Source organism: Antechinus flavipes, chromosome 3 (genome assembly GCF_016432865.1).
Source record: "Antechinus flavipes isolate AdamAnt ecotype Samford, QLD, Australia chromosome 3, AdamAnt_v2, whole genome shotgun sequence".
In the NCBI taxonomy this organism is placed as follows: Eukaryota; Metazoa; Chordata; class Mammalia; order Dasyuromorphia; family Dasyuridae; genus Antechinus; species Antechinus flavipes.
In genome coordinates, this window is record NC_067400.1 from 621608828 (window position 1) to 621631697 (window position 22870).

Here is a 22870-nt window from a genome sequence, read left to right on the forward strand (position 1 = left end):
ATGAACAGATGCAAAGTGAAATGAACAGAACCAGGATGACATTATACACAGTAATGATGATCAGAGGCAGAGTTGAACTGGGAGGAATGACTTAACAATTCATAACGATATCATGATCCAAGATAATTCCAAAGGCATCATTTTGAGAAACGCTATCCGTATCCAGAGAAAGAAATGGAATCTGAATTCAGATGAAGCACACTACTTTTCCCTTTATTTTAATGTGGGCTTTTTAAAATCTGTGTTTCCTTTCACAATATGACTATTATGGAAAGTTGTTTTGCATGATTGCCCGTGGATAACCATGGATATCAAATTGTTCATTTTCTCGGGAAGGAAGGAGAGAAGAAGGGAGAGGGTTTCAAACCCAGATTTTTTTAAATCAATGTTAAAAATTGTTTTTACAGGCAATTGGGGGAAAATAAAAAATTTTAAGATAAAATGCAAACTCCTCTCTCATGGAAAATCTTTTATTATCTGTCTTCAATTTGTCTGTCCAGAATAGTTAGTTACACACTCTCCTCTTCACACACTTTTTGCTGTAATGCTTACTGGTTTCTCCCTGTGTGTGACATTTAATCTAATGTATCCATGCCCTTTTATAGGCTCCACTCCTCCTCCCTTATCTCTGCCTCTTAATACATGCTGCTGCTTTTGGGAGTCAGTCAAGAGCCGGACACTTTGTACAGTATACTCTCATCAAATGCAAGATATTTCTCTGACACCCTGAGTTTTGAGTGCCTTCCGCCATTACTATGCACAGTACTTATCAGCGTGTTTTTTCTCCCAATATAGTAGGAGCTCTTAGAGGGCAAAGACAGCTGTCATTTGTCTCTGTGTCCCCCATCATTCAGCCCAGGTCCTGGCACCCTGGAGAAGCTTAATTAAAGGCAAATAAATGATTATAATTTCAAATAACTTAAGATGCTTGTGTGAAACTCCTCCAAGGAATGTCTTCTCCAGTCTACACATCCCCAAGTTTTTCCACTAGTTCCCAATGGCCCTTCAACATTCTGGCCCTAACTTTGTAAGCTTACCAGCTGCCCGATTCTTTTCCTGGAGTGGGGTGCCCAAACCTGAACCCAGTATTTCAGATGTAGCCTAACCAGAGCCTCCCAAGCAAAGCTTTCCTTTCACTCTCCATGTTCCCACTGAGCAAGCTTGCTTTCTGCTTCCTACAAATCCAGTTACATTGGGGGGGGGGGGGCGGGAGGAAGAGGAGAGAGGAAGAGAGAGAAAAAGAAAGAGGGGGAGGGAGAGAGGGAGATTAAAGGGTCCTCCTAGCCTTTGACCCTCTCTCATAGCAATCTCCCACATTATCCAGCCTCTCTTTTTGCTCCCTAACTTCTGTCACCCAAATAAAGAATCACATCAATTAAGGTCAGTAAGCAAAGTTTAGGGTAGCTAGATGACATAGTAGATAGAGCACTGGGCTTCGATCTAGGACAGCTCATCTCCATGAGTTCTAATCCAGTTTCAGACTTCCTACCTGCATGACCCTGAACAAGTCATTTTATCCTGTTTGTCTCAGTTTTCTCATCTGTAAAATAAGCTGGAGAAGGAACACTCCAAAATCTTTGCCAAGAAGACTCACCAAGACTCAGACATGACAGAACAACAACCACGTTCTCTTTAGCTAGCTAACAATGGGGGATGCAATAGTAAAAATGAAATGACAGAAAGGGCAAGGGGAAGGAAGACAAGGAGAGCTGGCCCAGAACACTAGAAAATAGAGTAACAGCCAGTTCTACAAATTGGACCACAAGAGCAGGAAACCGCTGTTCCTTTTTTTAAACATGGTTGAAGGGGGAAGCATAACCCCTAGCTACAATAACAGGAAGTCACTGTTTAGACTTCATTGGATTTGGGAGTATCAAAGATGATTGACTGCTGAGACATGGGGCTGTTCCTGAGGAAACTCCCTCTGTGTGGCCCATAGGAGGAAGGTGTGGAATGGACTGATCCCCTTTGGACCTTCTCCCTCATCAGCTGCTTCCTAGACTGGAGCGCATCAAAGCGTGTTTTTCCCACTGGCCCCCAGAACATTTATTCATTATTCAATGACAGCATCACAAGGATTAAAAAAAAGGATGCTCATTCACTGAATAATCATTTGTGTTAACGATGCTTTAGCTGCCAACGTGACGTATTTCACAACTCAAAGTTTAATCAGAATTAGGAGGGACCGCAAAGGTCATCTGGTCCCCAGATTTTTAAACTGTGGTTTGCAGCCCCACATATGGGGGTCTGAATAACTGAATATGGGGTCACAAAATGACAATTTCTTATCAGTGAATGCTTGGCTTGTAGACCTATTTCATGTACCTATAAACCTGAGGTCATGTTAAAATTTCTTGGCAAAACAAGGTCACAAGTAGAAAAAGTTTTAAGAAGTTCTGATCTAGTCAGCAGAAAACCTAGTCAGAATTGGTATAAACAGAAGGTGCCACAGGCCAGGTGCCATGGGACCTGAGGGATGCATGTGGCCCGTGTGTCCGATGTTCCCCCTGGGGGCAGTGGGGTCAAAGAGGGAGGGATTTTGGCTTGAGAATCCATTTCCAGAGCTTTTTACTCCAATTCAGGTGTTTGAATTCCCAATTCACTTCTTTCCCTCATCCCTCTTTGATCTTCTCTTCCTCCGAAGCTCCAGTCCCTTTTTGGGGTGATGGGCCTCTCTAATCCTCCCTCAAGGCAAAGCCACAGTGGAATAAATGCAAGGCTCTGGGACTGTGGAAGTCGGGACTCTCTGTCCCTCAGTGAGGGCAGCTGTGTTCAGTTGAGAGTATGTCACTCCATGGGGATCTTCAGATTCTGAGGCCTGAAGGAAAGATGTCCCAGTGGGGGGTCAGTGAATGCCGTCCAGAAGAGACAGGGAAGAAGTGGGGGACAGGGAACAAGAAGGGATGAAAATAGGGGACAGCATTTGAAGGGAGTCACAGGAGAGATAGAAGCTTCTCTGAGGAGAGGAGAGGAAGGACTCACCTGCATCTCTATCTGTCTCCCCTTGGATACATCTTCATCTAGAATAGGGAAGGGGGTACCATAAGTCCCTGAGCCCTCCAAACATTCCCGAGCCCCATCCCCTTTTGCTGCCCCACTTACATATTATCTTCTCTGTAGGGAGGGAGGTGAGGCCGACAGACTGAGAGATACCCGTGCTGTTGGAAGGGCTATGGAGACACAAGGAGAAACCGGGATTCACTACCCTCTCCCAGCCAGAATCGATGAGCAATGGGGAGGAGTATCTGGGAAGTTGGTCGGACAAATGGGAACAGAACTGGGCATCCTTACCTCTGGGGAGTGCCTCCATGTGAGCTTTCTGTGAGGAGAAACAGATGGACAGAAACAGGGACAAGAGTGAGAATAGAAAGGCTCCTAGAATCCATCTCATCCCATCTTTTCATATAGAGGGGGACCCGAACACCCCAATGCCTCATTTCCTTCCCCAAACCTTGAGGTCTCATCCTCCCTCTAAACTCACTGTGTCGGGTATGACGGTGGCAAAAAAGGACACAGAGGAGGATGAAGATGGAGGAGACACAGCTGACAGTAACAATGATGATAGTTCTGGAGTCTAAAATAGAAGAGAACCCATTCCCAGGTTCCACTGTGCCAGAGGTAGATCCCCACTATATCCCCCAAACACCCCCAAGCTGTCCCCCCATCCAGCATCCCCATCCTCCACCAGCCGAAACGAGGGATGCCCTTGAACCCAGGGAGATGAGCAGAAGTGGCCGCCTGTCTCTGCCATGGCTGCCTCTCCTTCTTACCTTTTTCTTGAGAATGTGCATTCTTTTCATCTGAAAACCAATGAGAGAATTGTACAGCTGGGTGGGGGTGCCTGAGGTTAAATCCCTGCACCCTCCTTTCCACTCATTGGGAAGCTAGGGAAGCTCGGTGTACGGAGTGTGGGGTCTGGTATCAGGAAGGACTTCAAATAGTCTCAGTCACTTAACTACTGGGGGAACTAGGGCAAGTCACTTAAGTTCTGTTTGCCCCAATTTTCCCAGCTATAAAATGGGGGTAATAATAGCACCCACTCCCCAGGGTTGTCATGAGGATAACCTGAGAGGGTATTTGGAAAGCACGCGGCCTGGTCGGCACTATAGAAATGTCAGCTATTAACAGCATCATTATCATCTATGATCCCCAAAGCCTTAAACATGGGGAAAGAAGCAGATGCATTTCCAGGTGTGTCCTCTCCCCTGTCACCTCCAGTCTTAAGATCTCACTGTCTCTCCTTCTTACCTTCTCTTTTAGGATGTGTGTCCTTTTCATCTGAAAACCAATGAGAGAATAGTACAGCTGGCTGGGGATGCCTGGGGTTAAATCCCTGCACCCTCCTCTCCACTCATTGGGAAGCTAGGGAAGCTCGGTGTACGGAGTGTGGGGTCTGGTATCAGGAAGACCTGACTTCAAATAGTCTCAGTCACTTAGCTAGCTGGGGGAACTAGGGCAAGTCACTTACGTTCTATTTGCCCCAGTTTTCCCAGCTATAAAATGGGGGTAATAATAGCACCCACTCCCCAGGGTTGTCATGAGGATAACCTGAGAGAGTATTTGGAAAGCACGCGGCCAGGTCGGCACTATAGAAATGTCAGCTATTGACAGCATCATTATTATCTATGCTCCCCAAGCCTTAAACATGGGGAAAAAAGCAGATGCATTTCCAGGTGTGTCCTCTCCCCTGTCACCTCCAGTCTTAAGACCTCACTCTCTCTCCTTCTTACCTTCTCTTTTAGGATGTGTGTCCTTTTCATCTGAAAACCAATGAGAGAATTGTACAGCTGGGTGGGGATACCTGGGGTTAAATCCCTGCACCCTCCTTTCCTTTCCACCCATCGGGCAGCCAGGGGGCTCGGTGTAGTGGGTGGGGTCTGGTGGCAGGAAGACCTGAATTCAAATCCAGCCTCACTTACTACCTGTGTGGTCTTGGGCAAGTCGCTTAAGTTCTGTTTGCCCCAGTTTTCCCAGCTATAAAATGGGGGTATTAATAGCACCCATTTCCCGGGATTGTCATGAGGATAACCTGAGAGGGTATTTGGAAAGCACGCGGCCTGGTCGGCACTATAGAAATGTCAGCTATTAACAGCATCATTATTATCTATGATCCCCAAAGCCTTAAATATGGGGAAAGTAGCGGATGCATTTTCAGGCGTCTCCTCTCACCTGTCACCTCCAGTCTTAGGAGCTCACTGGGAACTGAGGCTCTCCTCCTGCCCTCCTCCTCTGAGTAAATGCAGCTGTAGTTCCCAGCATCCTCAGCCTTCACAGATGGGAGAGTAAAGTTGGCCACATGCCCCTTTGTGCTCTGAGACTGTAAGGGGTCGGGTACCCCAGCCTTCAGCAGGAAGAAGGTCAATTTTTGAATGCCACTTGGTAGTGAAATCTGGCAGGTGAGGGTCACTGTCTCCCCTGTGGCTACCAAGGTGCCCGGTCGGACCAGAAAAGATGGTTTAGAGAAAAATCCTGGGAAGGGAAAGGATCATAATTAGGCATCTGAGGTGGATCTGAGAAGGACTGAGATTGTAAAGGTCCATCTTGGACTCCCTTTCCACACCACCAGGCTTTCCTTACTCGCTTCCATTCTCTACCACCATCAAATGAACCTACCTGACTTTTATCACACTCAACATTTCTCCTATCTCTTGCCCTGATTGTCCCTTGGGTTTTCAATGCTTTCTCTCTCCAGTCCTTACTCTTAGAGCTTCTTGTTGCCCTACTTGTTATCCCCTCCTACAAGAGCAAGTAGTTACCAGTGTCTCTTCTCCCCTCCCCAAGTTACTTTACATTCATTTTTGTGAGTCATGCCTTGCCTCTCCCTAATGGATTGGAAGCACTTTGAAGTCAGAACTGAAAATGATGTTTGGCAGAAAATAAGAGCAAAAAAAATTGCTAATTCAATGTTGAATTTATATTAGACTTCTTTTTTAAAAAACTGTATATAGTGGAGCTACATAGTTCTCATCCTTTTCTATTTTGTATATGGAAATGGTCTTTTTTGGTGATAGTTAAATTCACAATTTTTAAAAATTAGGAAACATTCACATATAGAGAAGTAAATAGAAGAAAGATCAAAAGGAATCATGAAAAAAGCAAGCACCCGTTCTCACATCAAAAGGCAGCCCACCTCTCTTTGCCAAAGCTAATGCTTCTACATGCACAAAGGATACCCTGTCTTCCTCAGATCTTCCCCTCCAGCATCCCCACTCATTCACTAATCTCTAATCTCTTGCTATCTGCTGGCTGCTTCCTTGATCACAAAGATGACCACATCTCCCCCATTCTTAAAAACCCTCATTAAATATAACTATTTTTCCATAATCCTACATGTAATTTTTATTGCATCATGATCAGAAAAATGTCTGCCTTTCTGCATTTGATTGTGAGGTTTTTATGCCCTAATAAATGGTCAATTTCTTGTAAGTTCTAAGTACCACCGAGACAAAAGTATATTTCTTTCTATCTTCATTCAATTTTCTCTAAAAGTCTATCATACCTAACTTATCTAAAATTCTTTTTACTTTACAGAGTAAAATAACTTACTTAACTTCTTTCTTGTTCATTCTGTGATTCAATTTATCTAGTTCTGATAGGGGGAAGTTGAGATCCCCTCACTAGGATAGTTTTGCTGTCTATTTGTCCATGCATCTCTCAACTTCTCTTCTAGGAATCTGGGTGCTATACAACTTGGAGCATATATGTTTAGTATTGCTATTACTGCATTATCTATGGTACCTTTTAGTAAGATGTCGTTTTCTTCCTTGTCTCTTTTTATTAGATCTATTTTAACTCTTGTTTCATCTGAGATCAGGATCACAACCCCTGGGTTTTTTTGTTGTTGTTGTTTTGTTTTGTTTTGTTTTGTTTTTTTACTTCAGCTGAAGCATAATAGATTCTGCTTCGGTCTTTTAAAGACTTAAATGAAGGGGCAGATAGGTGGTGCAATGGATAGAGCACCAACCCTGAAAAAGTCAGGACCTGAGTTCAGATTTAGTCTCAGACACTTAATACTTCCTAACTGAGTGACCTAGGGCAACTCACTTAACTCCAATTGCCTTAGGGAAAAAAGTTAAGACAATGGAGTCTATGATTCTAATCCACTCCTGTGTCCTTCAAAGGGTTGCACTCACAATCACCTCATTCCCTCTCTAATATAGAATCCCATCTCCTGATTCTTTACCTATTACCCATAAATGTGCCAAGATGACTCTACTATTATTAAAACCATTTGCTTGGTCCTGTCACTCCCTCTGGCCATAGAGTCAGAAACCCATAATCCCACACTCTCAGAGGAGGAGTCAATCTTTGAGTTTACACCTCTAAAAGAGCATAAAAACAGCTGAGCTCAGTCAGGAGAGTTCAGTTGAAAAGATTGAGAGGGGAGCATCAGTTGGAGATTGAGAAGCCACAAGTCAGAGTTGAGCTAGAGATAGAAGCTGGAAGAGCTAAAAGACAAGCTGCAAGAGCTCTCGGAAGCAAGGAGGAGATAGACAGCTAAGAAAACTAACCGGGATATATTGAAGGAGACAATAAAAGATTTGAACTTTTAACACCCGGCTGCATTTGGAGTGATTATTACTCTGAACTGAAAGTAAGGCTGCCTCCAGAAAACCTCCCCAAGAAACCTGCCCACAGAGAACAATTATATTATACAAAAGAAGAGAACACCACAGCCGTGATTTCTTAACTACTAAGTTGGATGCCCTTTTTCCATTTCTGATTTTTGTTGACCTTTTCCAATTGCAACACTATTGGCTACTTCCACCTCCTGGATATTATTAGCTCTCTTGTCTTTATAACTACAGCTCCTTCCTAGTTCAGCTCCTTGCTGTCAGATGTTCATTGCGTCTCCCCTAAATGCAGCTATTCTCCTTAACTTCTCTATTTTTAAGGTCACCGACTTCCTGCCCATCACCCAACCTCAGGATCTCAGCGTCATCCTTGACTCTGCTTTTCTTATGTCCCCACAGTCTTCGGACAGCCACCTTACACCACTAAGCCCAAGAGAATTCCTTGGAGGACGGAATTATTCCCACTCTCGTATTCTTGTCCTAAGGCCTCATTTTGTTGGTTTCTGAGTGCCTCTAGTGGCCTAGTAGAGTGAAACTGGCTCCAGCCACGTGTTATCTTCCATCCTAGTTATCTTCTTACCACATGTCTTGATGATACAGATGATGACGTCCCTCTCCCAGCCCCATGTTACACATCTTTCAGTTCTGAATCTAGAATCCAATCAGCTCTGCCCTTTCTCCTACAGGGAACATGTTCATCTACTCCTCTATAATTGCAGTCCCCACCGTGGCCACCTGCATCCTACAGGGGCTGTCTCCTCCCACCAGATTATGTGGACCCTCAGAGAGTGGGAATTATTCTTATCCCATTTTCAGCACAGGATAGGGCACACACTTAAGAACTGTCCAGGGTTCCAGTGAGACTTGACCAAAGGCCCGGGAGGGGCATCTTTGCCAGAAATGTAGGTCCGCAAGACCGGGGGGGGGGGGGCGGGGGGGAGATAAATCCTCATCTCAGAGAAGGCCCTGGGGCTCAGCCATGGGGCTCTGCTTCTTCTCCAAGCCAGGAAAGTCAGGAGCAAGGGGACCCCAGGGTGCCCTTTCTGGCTAACCAGGGTAAATAGAGCTGGGGGGAGGGGAATGACATCCCAGAGAGGGTCCTGGGGCCCAGTTCTCAGACCCAGCCCCTTCCCACCAGAGCCGGGTCTGCCTCCTCCTTACCTGTCACCAGCAGCTGCAGAGGGGCACTGAACTCTGACCAGTGGGGCCCCTGCCAGTAGCGACAGCGGTAGTGGCCGATGGCATTAGTTCCTTCAACTCGTAAGGGGAACTCAGCCTCCCCTCTGCTGGTATTTATCTGAAGTATGAAGTTTTCATCCTTCCAAAGCTGAAAACTGTTGTTTCCCTGTGGGCCCTGACAATAGAGGCTTACTCCTGCTCCCAGGGAGACCACAGAGCCGGGCACAGCCCTAATGGAAGATCGGAAGAGCTCCCCTGGAAGGGAATCGGACCCTGGATTTCGGCAGTCCTGCCCTCCTGGGCTCCAGCCCACCCAGATCCACCCCCCTCAGCCCAGAAGAGGAGCCCAGGACATGCTCCCTCCCCGCCCCCTCCCCAGCATCGGCTGCCTTGGAGGTAGGGTCTCTCCTGAGCTGGAAGGATGGCAGGGGCACTGAGAGAGGAGGGACTCACCCTCTGCAGATGGGATCTTCTGGCCCAGGCACAGCCCTGGAGGAGAGGAGAGGTTACGGGTCATCCTGCCCCCGGGGCCAGCCCCTGTGCTTATGCCCCTGTGCCCCTTTCCCACCCAAATACCTCATCCTGGGTCAAGCCAGGAAGAAAAGAAAGGTACCAGCGCTCTGATGGCCAGTAGCTTCTCCCCAGCCTCAGTATCCCCTGACCAGGGACCCCCTTAGCTTCCCCCTCCAGCCCAGCCTGGGGCCCTGGCGCTCACCAAGGCAGAGCAGAGAGGCGACCGTGGGGGACATGCTGGCCCCTCAGCCCGAGCTGAGCTATCCGGCCACAGGACAAGGAGGAAGCAGGGCAGCCTCTGGGCCCTGTGGCCCCCGTGATCCAAGACACAGGATGTGGTTACAACTGTCGGCCACGCCCACAGCCCTCGGGTCCATGATCTGTCCAGTGAAGATGGTGGGAGAGGGCAATAGGTCCCTTCTGGGGTGCATCCGCCCCCTTTTCCCCTTCCATACCCTTGTCCCCTCCCCCTTTTCCCCTTTTCCTACTCCACCAGAAGCATGCTTTTTCACCTTCTTCATGGCCTCCCTTGATCTCTCCTTGAGGCCCCCTCGCCCTTCTCAGAGACTGATGGTGGCAGGGCTGGGAGAGTAGGAAGCCTGGGCAGTTCCCACCCCCCACCCCCACTCAGGGCAGAGGGAATGGAGGGTGCCCCGTACTGAAGGGGGGACGAGGGGACCATCACGGTCAGGACACGGCCAAGCTTCTGGGGCACCAAAGAGCTGGAAGGCAGGCGAGAGGAAGAAGATGAAGAGGACTCAAGAAGCTTCAGTGGCTCCCATTGCCTTTAAGTTGAAATAGGAATTCCTCTGCTTGGAATTTAAAGTCCCCAAATCTGCCCTGGGCCTGACTCCCCATTCCCCCTCCCCTCTGACACTGCAGACTCTTTGCAATGCCTCAGATACCTCAGTGAATCTTTGCCTCTATGTTGAAGGACAGGAGACTGGAAGTTGGAAAGGAGTGAAAAGAAGCTACACTGTGATCTATAGATGGTCTCTGTGAAGACCAAAAAACAGTATGAGGCAAAGTAGAAAAGTAGGATGGAGACAATGGCCTCCAAGAGACCACTGACTGAAAACAAAATTCAGAAATGAAATCACTTTTTCATTAAATTATCCGGCAGAAGGGAGAGGGGAGAGGGGGGTGGGTGGTACACTCCCATCGAGTGTTTGCAATCCACACGGTTTATTTTATTTTATGTCATTTTATTTTTTGCTGAGGCAATTAAGGTTCAGTGACCTTCCCAGAGTCACCCAGGTAGGATGGGTTAAGTATCAGGCCAGATTAGAACTCGGGTCCTCCTGACTTCAGGGCTGGTGCTTTACCCACTGCCCCACCCAGCTGCCCCCAATTCACACATTTTAAAAGATTCAAACAAAGCGATAAGTACCTGAATTGCCAACAGAGAAGCTGTTTCCAGATTCCATTTGCGGGTTGCCTGAGGTGGATACAGGAGAAAACTCCTTTTTATTCCTTGCATCAGTCTTCAGATCTGACTGAGCTTGTCCCCAGCATAACCTTGCACCTCAGTTAAGCATTTAGTAATTAAACCAATTGAATTAAACTAAACTAAATGTGGCAACGTTGGTCTCTAAGGAACAGGTCAGGTGTCTCAGCCACCCAGGGATAGGTTCAAACAGCACCATAAAGCTTTCCCACAAGACATCACCTCCTGCCTGAAGAAAGCCCTGATGACTTCAGTTCAGAAACGTGTTTCTCTTAGTGAAGAGGGGACTGAGTTTGCTTAGTGAGGAGGGGACTGATAGCAAACAGAAATAAGAAAAGGTGTACATAGGAATATATATGATTAAAAAAAAACAAACACTGAGTGGCTGGCCTCTGATTCTGAGAGTGAGCTATGAAAAGAGGAAGGAAGGAAGGAAGGAAGGAAGGAAGGAAGGAAGGAAGGAAGGAAGGAAGGAAGGAAGGAAGGAAGGAAGGAAGGAAGGAAGGAAGGAAGGAAGGAAGGAAGGAAGAAGGAAGGAAGGAAGGAAGGAAGGAAGGAAGGAAGGAAGGAAGGAAGGAAGGAAGGAAGGAAGGAAGGAAGGAAGGAAGGAAGGAAGGAAGGAAGGAAGCCTACATCTCATCCAATGGGAAATTCTCCAAAGTCTCTATTGTAGTGAACTGGGAATCAGGACGTGAACAAAGCATCAGCTCATCTACATGTTAACTATTCCCCAAAAACTTTTTCTCCCTTCAGGGTCCTGAAAAGAATCTATAGGTGCATGTTTTCTCTTCAGAAGCTAAATTCAAAAGACTAGAAGTTCTTTTCTTTCCAAATCTCACCAACTTCCCTCCAAATTAAAGTCACAGATCACTGAGTAATCAATGTCCACCGACTGGAAGTCTTCTGCAAATGGTATTTAAGCCAGAGATTACAAGGGAAAAGAAAATAAAGTATATACAATAGATTCTAAATGAAACTTTTTGTTCTTCAAAGAATCTAGTCGTCTGTATCCAATTAAGCCCTTTGAATCCTTTCCCAAAAAGTCCCCCAATCACTATTCTACTCCAGGAAAATAGAAATGCCATGAGATGAAATATTTTTATTCTTGTATTAGGAACTTCAAGTGCAGTGTTTTGCATATAGTGGATGTTGGGTTGAAGCGCATATGTCAGTAAATCAGTAATGTCATGGATGTAGATACTCTTTCCATCACAGTCATCCAGACATCATTCTGAGGGACTTTTATATGCGCTCCTCATTAATTACTCATCCATCAGTCTCAAATGTGACAGGTGGAAAAAAATAGCACTTATCTTTAAGGATTTGAAAGAGAATCAAGAAATAACATCAGTGACAGATAGAGATGATGTGGTTCCCTCACTGGGATCATGATAAGACAAAAAAAAAAAAAAAATGATTTTTATTCAACTAACAAATTGCCAGCAATGGGAACTTTTTAAAGGTCCTTGAGGACAGGACCTGTTTTGCTTTACGTTGTATCCTCAAGAATAAGTTCAGGCTCTGATGCATAACAGGCCCTAAATAATGATATTGGGTTGGATTGGATTGAAGGTATAATAAATATGTAAAGGGCACAAGACACCAAGAGAAATGAGAAAGAAACAATGGGACCGTGAGTGATAATAGGTATAGTATTCTCATTTAGAAACAAGGAGAGGAAAAGGATACATACTAAAAAGAGGGGAGGGGTAGAATTTACAAAGTTAATCCCATCAAAATGGAAATTGATGGCTGTTGTAGCTGTTTGTTGAAGCATTTCTGATAAGAAACAAGGAAGTGTGGGGCAGCTAGGTGGCACAGTGGATAGAGCACCAATCTTGAAGTCAGGAGGACCTGAGTTCAAATCTTGCCAGATGCTTAACATTTCCCAGCTGTGTGATCCTGGGCAAGTCACTTAACCCCAATTGCCTCAGCAAAAAGAAAAAAAGGAAGAAAAAAATACAAACATCTTTAAAAGTATAGTGATAATTAAACAAAACTAAAAATTACAATTAATGTAGTAGGTATGTAGAGGGTTGTCTTAGAAGGGTATCAAAGTGAGGGTCTGGGTGGTAGCTTGTGACTGAACGAAAGGAAAGGAGATGTTCATGTTACTGAAAGTGCAAAGCACAGAGATGAATATGACAGAACAAAACCCAAATTGAATAATTAGATCCTTTAATATTTGCTGATAGACTCAATCCTCTTATAAAAAGAAGAAAAAGATACAAAAATTAATCAAAACACAAAATTCAACCAAGTGTGCCCACAAGAAACATATCTAAGGCAAAAAGATATTTCTAGGTTTAAAATAAGAGCTTGGAAATTTAAATTCTAAATCAGAGATTGTGTTTATCTCAAATGTCAATTTAGTTTCAAGTTAAAAGTCATGAAGATAAATAAATATAACTATGTTTTGATTAAAGAGACAATTAATAGTGAAAATATATCAGTTCTATATAAATATATGTAGTATAGATATAAATAGTAGCTACTGTGCATCAAACACAATAGCAACTAATTTTCAAAGATATTAGTTTATGAAAAGATCTAAGAAATGAAAAATGTTCATTTTTTTATTCTTGGATGCAAAATCTAGGTATAAAATAGAAAAGTTCTGGGCTTGGAGTAAGGAGGACCTGAGTTCAAATATGACCTCCCACACTTGTAAGTTGTTCAACAGCTTCATTTGCCACCATCAGTTAATTATCCAAGTCTCTTCCCAATCACTTTCTGTTATTCTTTCTCAGTGCTTCACATAGATTCCTTAGAAGGTGACAGTTAATTGTTAGGCCAACTTTCTCCATTAAAAAAAAAAAAAGAATACTAACAGTAATTAAAATCTCCATGGGACCACCTATTTAGACTAGCATTATTCCTATATGTACAATCTCCACTAAGAAAATATAGGTTTTATGGATGCAGGAACTGCTTCATTTTTGTCCGTGAATAGCACAGGATTGTACATAGAAGAGGTGTTTAATAAATGTTTATTGATTGATTTGTATTTTTGATGATGTAATCAGATATCTACTTTTTAAATTTTTATTATTGTATTTTATTTTTCCAAATACATTCAAAGATAGTTTTCAACATTTGCCTTTACCAAACTTTCTATTCCAAATTTTTTTCCCTCTCTCCCCACCTCCCCAAAACAGCAAGCAAGCCAATGTGGGTTAAACATGTACAATTCCTCTAAATATATGTTCATATTCATCAGGCTGTGCAAGAAAAAATCAGATTAAAAGTGAAACTCAAGAAAGAAAAAACAAGAAAACAACAACCCCAAAAAAGTGAAAATACTGTGCTTTGATCCATATTCAGTCTCCATACTTCTCTCTGTGGATGTGGATGGCACTTTCTATCACAAGATTATTAGAATTGCCTTGAATTATCCCATCCGTGAAAAGTGTCAAGTCCATCACAGCTGATCATCACATAATCTTATTTGTTACTATGTACAATGTTCTCTTAGCTCTGCTCGCTTCACTCAGCATCAGTTCATGTGAGTCTTTCCAAATAAGCCTGCTCATCATTTCTTATAGAAAAATATTATCCCATTACATTCACATGTCACAATTTATTCAGTCACATCCCACCTGATGGGCAGCCATTCAATTTCCATTTCTTGCCACTACAAAAATGGCTGCCACAAACATTTTTGTACATGTGAGTTCTTTTCCCTCTTTCATTTTGTGAGGCAATTAGGGTTGTGACTTACCCAGGGTCACACAGCTAGGAAGTGTTAAGGGTCTGAGGCTGGATATGAACTTAGGTCCTCCTGACTTCAGGGCTGGTGCTCTATCCACTGCACCAACTCACTGCCCCTTTACCCTCTTTGGTATACAGATAACAGTAGTGATGCTGTTGGGCCAAAAGGTACGACCGTTCCAAATTGCTCTCCAGAATGGTTGGATCAGTTCACGACTCCACCAGAAATGCATTAGTGTCCCAGTTTTCCCCACATCCCCTCCAACATTTATCATTATATTTTCCTGTCATATTACTCAATAATCAGATTACTTTTGACTATTTTCCTTTGGGTATCTCTGGGGATTGCTGTTGCTTTCATATGCTACCAGCTGTGGCTAGGAAGGGGCTTTTTCCCCTCAGCGGGAAGTTTTCTAGCTCTCTATTGCCCCAGGGTGACAAGTCTTTCATCATATAAATTTCCGAAGCATTTATCTAGCTAAAAAAGCCCTTCCACATTTTAAGTCTCTCATTTCAATTGCTTTTAATCTGCTACTATTCTGGAATCTCAGTTGAAATTATCGCTTGAATTGTGGTCCAAAAACTCCTTTCATATCCCTGTTTCAGGAGTTTGGGTCCCTTCAAATCATCCTGTGGATTCCACTCAGCAAAGCTCTAAAGGTAGAGCTGTGGTGAAATGATTCTTTGTAATCCCCATAACGCTCCTAGTTGCCACCTGAAACACCTTAAAATCAAAAAAGGCTCAAATGGGAATCATAGAATTGGAAACATCATTCTAACTCCTATTATCTCCCCAGATCCACTATACTCCCCATTTGATGAGTTCTTAGCTTATTGATTATTTATCCTTGTTTGACACATTTTGGAAGTGAGGTTTTTATGTTTTTTGTTATTCGTGCAGTCAGTTGTTTCCAACCCTTTGTGACCCTCTGGGCCAGAGGACACCAAACCCTTCTCTACTTCACTCTTTGAATCTAAACTCTCTTAGAATAGGGACTTTCCTCATTTTTTATGCATATCCCCAGCACTTAGTGCAGCATCTGACAAAGATCGAGGGCTTGTTTTTTTCATTCTATTATCATAGATAACGATCATGAGATTACATCAAAAATCATATAAAGACTGTAAAAAAAGACATTCAACATGACAACCATAACATAACATTAAAGTGTTTGGGATATAGCTGAAGTTTTTTTATTTGTGAACAAAAGATAAAAAATAACAATTATGGGAGTGTACTTTTAGATACTTGGCTAGGTCTTGCCATGATTGAAATTAAAGTAAACTGAGGCAAAATCACCCTGGCATGGATTCTGTCAATATAAAGTGATTATAAAATAAAATAAAATATGAAAAAATAAATTAAAAAAAAGTAAACTGAGGCACAAAGTTCTGAGCACATCTATTGGTAAGGCAACAGTTACCCAAAGAAAAAGTTTTTCAGTTCCTTAGAAAGCTAAAAGATCCTAAATGACAATTGATGGACTGTTTTTATGCATAAAAGGAGGAGTATTCAAAAATTAAAAGACAGCATCATAATTGGGGGAAACAATATGACTGGTTACAAAGTCAAAAAGTCATAGATTTAGGCACTTGCCTAAATTGTTATGTGATTGGCTGCAAGTTTAGAATATGGAGCTAGCAAAAATTTTGCCTTCTATCTTGTCACTATGGAAAGCTCCAGAGTGAGGTCCCTCTACGTGGCTAATTAGTGTCATAATGTTAGCAGAAGAGACTTTCTTGAAGTTTCCAGTGTTGCCAAGTTAAACAGATCAGACTCCCATCCACCTGCATCCTTGAAGGACAGACTTTTGTGATACAATAATGAATAGTAAAGCAGCTAGGTAGCATACCAGTCCTGAAGTCAGGAGGACCTGAGTTCAAATCTTGTCTCAGATACTTAACATTTACCAGCTGTGTGACCCTGGGCAAGTCACTTAACCCCAATTGTCTAAAAAAAATAAAAATAAAAATAAAAAACAATAATGAAATAGTAATTAGCAAGAGACCTGAACTTCTAAACTTAACTCAGAGACAATGAGTGATTTAGATCATTACACAAAATGTAATTGTAATACAGAATGAAATCAGTTACAGAATAGAATCGATCTGATTTTCTCAATCTTCATTGTAATCTCATCAATGTGAGTATTCTCTTCAGAGCTGAGTTATAAGTCACAACTCAGCCATGCCCTCCTTTGCATTGTTGGTCTTTTATGTCTTCCATTAAATGCTCAATAGAAGATCCATTCTTCTTTGGGGCCTAGATAAATGACTATTTTCACGTCTCTACACCAATCTTTTTGAGACAATTTTCATATGTATCAAGGACATCTTATATTAGTTTAATTTTAAGAAGATGACAGCTAGGATTTTGCGAACAATACAAGTGTCTACAGTAGACTTCATCTTTGTTAAATAATTGACTAAAAAGGATAGAAAATATAAGATTCTATTGTGCTAACTCTGTACTGAACACAAATGTTTTAACATTTAGCTGATGACTCTCCTCTAATATGTTGATGGCCTTCCTCTTCATTTTTCAATATGGCAGATGGTGCTTCAGCACCCAGACCACAGACATTACATCTCATATATACCTCACAGACTGGGTAAGCTTCTCTCCTAGTCATCCATCCATTGATCTTATTATACCCATAAAGCCATTTCTCCAGGAAGTTCCTAGACCCTTTGGGATAATTTCAGTTTAAATTATTACTTGAATTATGGTCCAAAAATTCCTTTAAACTCCTTTCATATCCCTGTTTCTGGAGTTTTGGTTCCTTCAAATCATCCTGTGGATTCCACTCAGCAAAACTCTAAAGGTAGAGCTGTGGTGAAATGATTCTTTGTAATCCCTATAATGCTCCTAGTTGTCACTTGAAACAACTTAGAATCAAAAAAGGATCAAATGGGAATCATATAATTGGAAACATCATTCTAAATCCTATTATATTCCTAATTCCTATTAGGGAAAGGCAAAGGGAGCATGGTGGCAATTTTATCTAACCCATCATTTGATAAATGATGAGATAGGGGTCCAAGGGATAACATGACTTGTCTAAGACCTTCCAAGTACCATTTGTCAGCATAAGGCTGCTTTCTCTACTTGACCATATAGCCTACTTATATTTGTCATGTATCTCTCTATCATCTAGGGGTCAATCAACCAATGGGCAAATCAACAAATATTGATTAAAGTCTTACTGTGTTCTGGGTAACCATATTAAGCACTAAAGATAGGAAAATGAAAATGAGCTAAAATTGAATTCTTCAGAGACTGCAAGGAAGATGGGGCAACTCATGGAGGAGAAGTGATAGTCCCAAATAGTGCTTTCACAAACTAGAGAAAGAGGAAGTGGTTTGGCTTCTACCAAAAAAACTCTCAGGCCTGGATGGGAGGAGGAGAGGAGAATTTAAAGTAAGACTCACCCTGATAACAGAAGTTATCCACACTTTATACATTTGCATACAGAAATCTCAGGCTCTGGGTTTTATTGTTGCTATCTCTTTTCTTATCTTTCATCTCCTCTTTTCTTGTCTCCAGATCTTCTTCAGACTGAACTGCTTCCTCACCAGATCTCCCACATCTCATAATTGCAAACCTGCCTTTTCAATCCCAACCTTAGGATTTTGATTTTCCCTTTGTTTACACAGGAAAGGAGTTTCACCAGAGAGTCTGCCATATTCCTATAATTCCAGGGTGAAGGGGATAGATCCATTGGAAGATTGGTCTGAAGTTCATGAGAGCTTCAGGCATCAAGTTTTGTTCCTATACCAAGTCGGGGACCCAAGGAGAGAGTACGACCATCTGGAACAGACAAAGTGGGTGATTTCTGATCGGTGCAGTGGTGCAGTGGGAGCTGAGAGGGGCTCCAGGGACTATTGGCCGGTATCGTGCATGGGCGGAATCATACAAACATTAGCCTGGGTGGAAGGAAGCTTGTCCAAAGTCCCTTCCCAAGTTTCAAGGCACAGTCAGCGTCAGTGACAGAGGTCTGTCTTTCAATTAGTGAGTAAGCCAAAAGGGAGTTGTATTTGATTATATATTTATTCTTGCATTGTTTTTAAATCTTCAGTTATTAAAGAGCTATTAATGAGATTTTATGGTTCAACGGTTCCTGTTCCATTTGTTCCCATTTATTTAAGCCTGCCAGACGGAGGCAAGTTTAGGCTGAGCCCACCAGAAAGGGGCACAATCCAGCATGCATGACATCTGAGTGTAGTTTACAGCCACCGTTCATTCTCCAGGGCAGATTTCCATCCCAAAAGAAGAATAAGAGTGTTCTACTTTGTCCTACAGGGCAGAACCAATGATAAAGGGGAGAACCATGGCCTTGGAAATGTGGATAAAGACCTATGTTTGAATTTCATATCAGGGGAAATCCAAAAGAGGAGTGAGCTAGGGGAAACAGGGGACATCCTCTTCCTTGTAGCTTTCCAAGGAAACACTGGATAAATACTTGTGAGGGGACTTGTAACAGATTCTGATTGGGCTATTTGATCTCTTATTTTCCTTATTGTTATTCTCTTATTAGCATATTCTCTTATTTCCCTTACAAAGTTCCTTATTGCTATAGTGTCCTTTCTACACTTACCCTTTAACTCTCACTCAAAGATTAGGTTCCAATGGGAATGACACCTGTTTGAGACACATGGCACTCTATAACTATAGTTCATGAACTCTCACTGGTGCACCTATCTTTTATAGACAACCAAGGGACACAATTAACACAAAGCAAAGGCATCCAAAGAAAGCATGGTAAGAACTGCAAAACACCATCCCACCGTACTCCTGCCAGCAACTTCAGGGCCTGTCCCCCATAAATCTGCACAGCATCAGTGGGCAGACTGGGAAGATATGAAGGACGCTCTAGTAGGGAGAAGCTCCTGTGCTCAGGTGATTGATGATACTGTGCTCTCCTATCTGCCTGCTCTCAAGCTATTCTGATGCCATTCTCCCCAGCCATGGCATCTATTCTGAGGAGGTTATTCATTTGTGCTCTCTGTGCTCCTTCTGACTTGTCAGCTCCCCACTCTTGGTTCACAAAGCCGGCACTCCTCAGAGCTCTCATTTCCCTTGGTTTATACTGTTTGGGACAAAAAGACACCTACCCAAATCGACTACTACAGAGATCACTCATAGAAAGCAGAATTATTTGTTAGAATCTCAAGAAGCAGACCCCAGTCTGGTCTGTGAGCCGAATTCACAGCAGGAGAGAGCCACTTCCTTGAAAATCTTCACAATATTTCTGATAAAGGCCTCATTCCAAAATATATTCTAATTTATAAGAAATCAAGCCATTCTCCAATTGATAAATGGTCAAAGGATATGAACAGACAATTTTCAGATGATGAAATTGAAACTATTTCCACTCATATGAAAGAGTGTTCCAAATTACTATTGATCAGAGAAATGCAAATTAAGACAACTCTGAGATACCACTACACACCTGTCAGATTGGCTAAGATGACAGGAAAAAATAATGATGAATGTTGGAGGGGATGCGGGAAAACTGGGACACTGATGCATTGTTGGTGGAGCTGTGAACAAATCCAACCACTCTGGAGAGCAATCTGGAATTATGCCCAAAAAGTTATAAAACTGTGCATACCCTTTGATCCAGCAGTGTTTCTCCTGGGCTTATACCCCAAAGAGATACTAAAGAAGGGAAAGGGACCTGTATGTGCCAAAATGTTTGTGGCAGCCCTGTTTGTAGTGGCAACAAACTGGAAAATGAATGGATGCCCATCAGTTGGAGAATGGCTGGGTAAATTGTGGTATATGAATGTTATGGAATATTATTGTTCTGTAAGAAATGACCAGCAGGATGAATACAGAGAGGCTTGGAGAGACTTATGTGAACTGATGCTAAGTGAAATGAGCAGAGCCAGGAAATCATTATATACATCAACAACGATACTGAATGAGGATGTATTCTGATGGAAATGGATTTCTTTGACAAAAAGAAGATTTAACCCAGTTTCAATTGATCAATGATGGACAGAAGCAGCTATACCCAAAGAAAGAACACTGGGAAATGAATGTAAACTGTTTGCATTTTTGTTTTTCTTCCTGGGTTATTTTTACCTTCTGAATCCAACTCTTTCTGTGCAACAAGAGAACTGTTCGGTCCTGCAGACATATATTGTATCTAGAATATACTGTGACATATTTAACATGTATAGGACAGCTTGCCATCTGGGGGGGAGGGGGATGGAGAGGGAGGGAAGGGAAAAATCAGAACAGAAGTGAGTGCAAGGGATAATGTTGTAAAAAATTACCCTGGCATGGATTCTGTCAACAAAAAGTTATAATTATAAAAGAAAATGTGCATAAAATTTACTAGTAGATATACTCAGTTTATAAAGGCTTAAAGATTAAAAAAAAAAGAAAGAAAGAAAATGTTCACAATATTTATACATTTAAGATAAAGCACCCCCAAAATCCCTCTCTCTATATGGTGTGATTGGTCACATAAGTCTATTCCCCTATTTGGTCAGTGGTGTGCAGTAGATGTACAGCAGTGTCCTTCTTGGAACAATAGAATATAGTCCAGGCCTTATCTAAACTCCCATGCTTCCTAAACTAAGGCCCTTAAGACTTTAGCTAACAGTCCCTGATCAGTATGTGCTTAATCAATAAGTTCTTCACCTTTTTTCCACACAATCCCCCCTGTTATTCATAAATATATATGCGTGTGTGTGTGTGTGTGTGTGTGTGTGTGTATATATATATGTTTCCTCATGAAGAACTAACATTGTGGTTAAATTCAATTAACATCTCTACACATTGCTTGTTAATCTCCTCATCTGGATCATCCCCTGCTACTGCCTCCCATCCCTCTTTCTGTCATTTTAATGGCATCCTCTGTCTGTAAGATTCTTGACAGGAATCTTTGAACTATTCTCGTTACCAATATAATCATACAGGATAAACATAGTGGGAACAAAATAACCACTGATTGCAACGTCTGTACCATGAGAGCGGTTTCCACCAGCCACTATCAAACAGAGACCACAAGCCATTTGTGAAGGGGGGTTTCCAAACTTATACAGGCATATGAATTATGCTGCGAATGCCCTTAGTAATTTCTTTTACTACTTGTAAACCTTTGCACAGGTTTTGTTTCTCACAGACCCCTCCTTCCTCTGCTAACAGATAATCTAAAATTAATATATGTTCTAAAATCAGTTCTCTTGTCTGGGTGGCCTGATCAGCTAATAGATCAAGGGCCTGAGCAGTTTGGTTAGTTATTACCTCTAAGACTGCTTATTAATCTGTTTAATATATATATTGGTTTCCAATATCCCCAACCACCGTCTTGGGCCCATGTCACCAGTCCATATTCCTTGATAATCTGTGCTGGGGGCCAGGCATCTCCCCACCCATTAGCATCATCAGTTTGAATAGATTCCAAGCTGTTTGACAAGTAGGCTTCTTTCTAAATTCCTTCAAATATCCCTCAATACCCCCTAATGAATGCTGGTGGACACAATTAAGCACTGACTCATCATCACAAACAATATTTGACTTGTTCCATCTGTTTCTATGCTCTCCACAATCTATAATATCTACCCTCTCTGGGTGATGAGTAAAGGTCCATTCACACTTACTCTCTCCCATCCATGGTCCTGCCCCTGTTTGATTTAGGCAATGCCCCAATAAGGTACCCCAGATCAAGATTTCACATGCACAGTTCATCGGTTCCTTTTCAATGTTTGTCTCAGCTCGTTCTCTGGATTCAGTTTGGAAATCCACACCCTCGGAGGGTCCACTGGTCCTTTAATTCTGGTATGCTGAGTCCACCCTCTTTCCTGTGTAGCACTGCTGTTTCTGATGTCAGGAGGCTCTGGAATGGTCCTTCCCAGGTTGGGGTCAGCTTGTCCTCCTTTCACGTCCGAACTGGGACCCAGTCTCCAAGCTAGAACTTATGCACCATGAATCTTGAGGGAGTTGTCTGAGCAATAATCCCTTTTAGTTGTAAGGCTTTCAAATGTTGCAGTAAAGACATGACATATTTCCTTAAAAACAGATCCTTGGTTTCAAATATTGGGTTCAAGGAAGAATTTTGATTCCTTTTGGATAAGGGTGACCGTACAATAATTCATAAGGTGATAATCCCACATCCCTTCGGGGTTTTGTTCTAATTCTTAATAAGGCAAGGGGAAGGCACTTGGTCCAGGGCAATTGTGTCTCTAACACCAATTTAGTCAGTTGCTGTTTAATTTCCTTATCCATCCTTTCCACTTTACCTGATGAGGGTGGATGCCATGGGATATGTAAGTCCCAGAATATTTCTAGAGCTTGGGCCACAGATCGAAGAATCTTAGCTGTGAAACGGGTGCCTTGGTCCGAATCTACTTACTCCACAACACATACCCTGGAATGATGTGCTCAAGGAGTACTTTTACAACTGCTGAGGCAGTTGCCCAGGCAAGGGAG

The 22870-nt window shown here is 42.5% G+C and overlaps 1 protein-coding gene across 3 annotated transcripts; it reads right to left on the minus strand.

Annotated features, from left to right (window-relative positions):
* Positions 1-456: 456 nt before the first annotated feature.
* Positions 457-9581, minus strand: LOC127556460 (T-cell-interacting, activating receptor on myeloid cells protein 1-like). 3 transcript variants are annotated; one of them, XM_051989627.1, is made up of 12 exons: positions 9469-9581; positions 9207-9242; positions 8736-9008; positions 5170-5469; positions 4731-4760; positions 4249-4278; positions 3771-3800; positions 3482-3574; positions 3292-3319; positions 3103-3170; positions 2983-3020; positions 457-2818 (listed from the first exon to the last, which is right to left on the minus strand). In XM_051989627.1, the coding sequence occupies exons 1-12, from the start codon at positions 9500-9502 to the stop codon at positions 2687-2689; spliced, it is 1092 nt and encodes a 363-aa protein (XP_051845587.1). In that variant the 5' UTR covers positions 9503-9581; the 3' UTR covers positions 457-2686. The 3 variants fall into 3 exon arrangements, with proteins under 3 accessions (XP_051845587.1, XP_051845588.1, XP_051845589.1); XM_051989628.1 differs by lacking the exon at positions 4731-4760; XM_051989629.1 differs by lacking the exon at positions 4249-4278.
* Positions 9582-22870: the final 13289 nt, after the last annotated feature.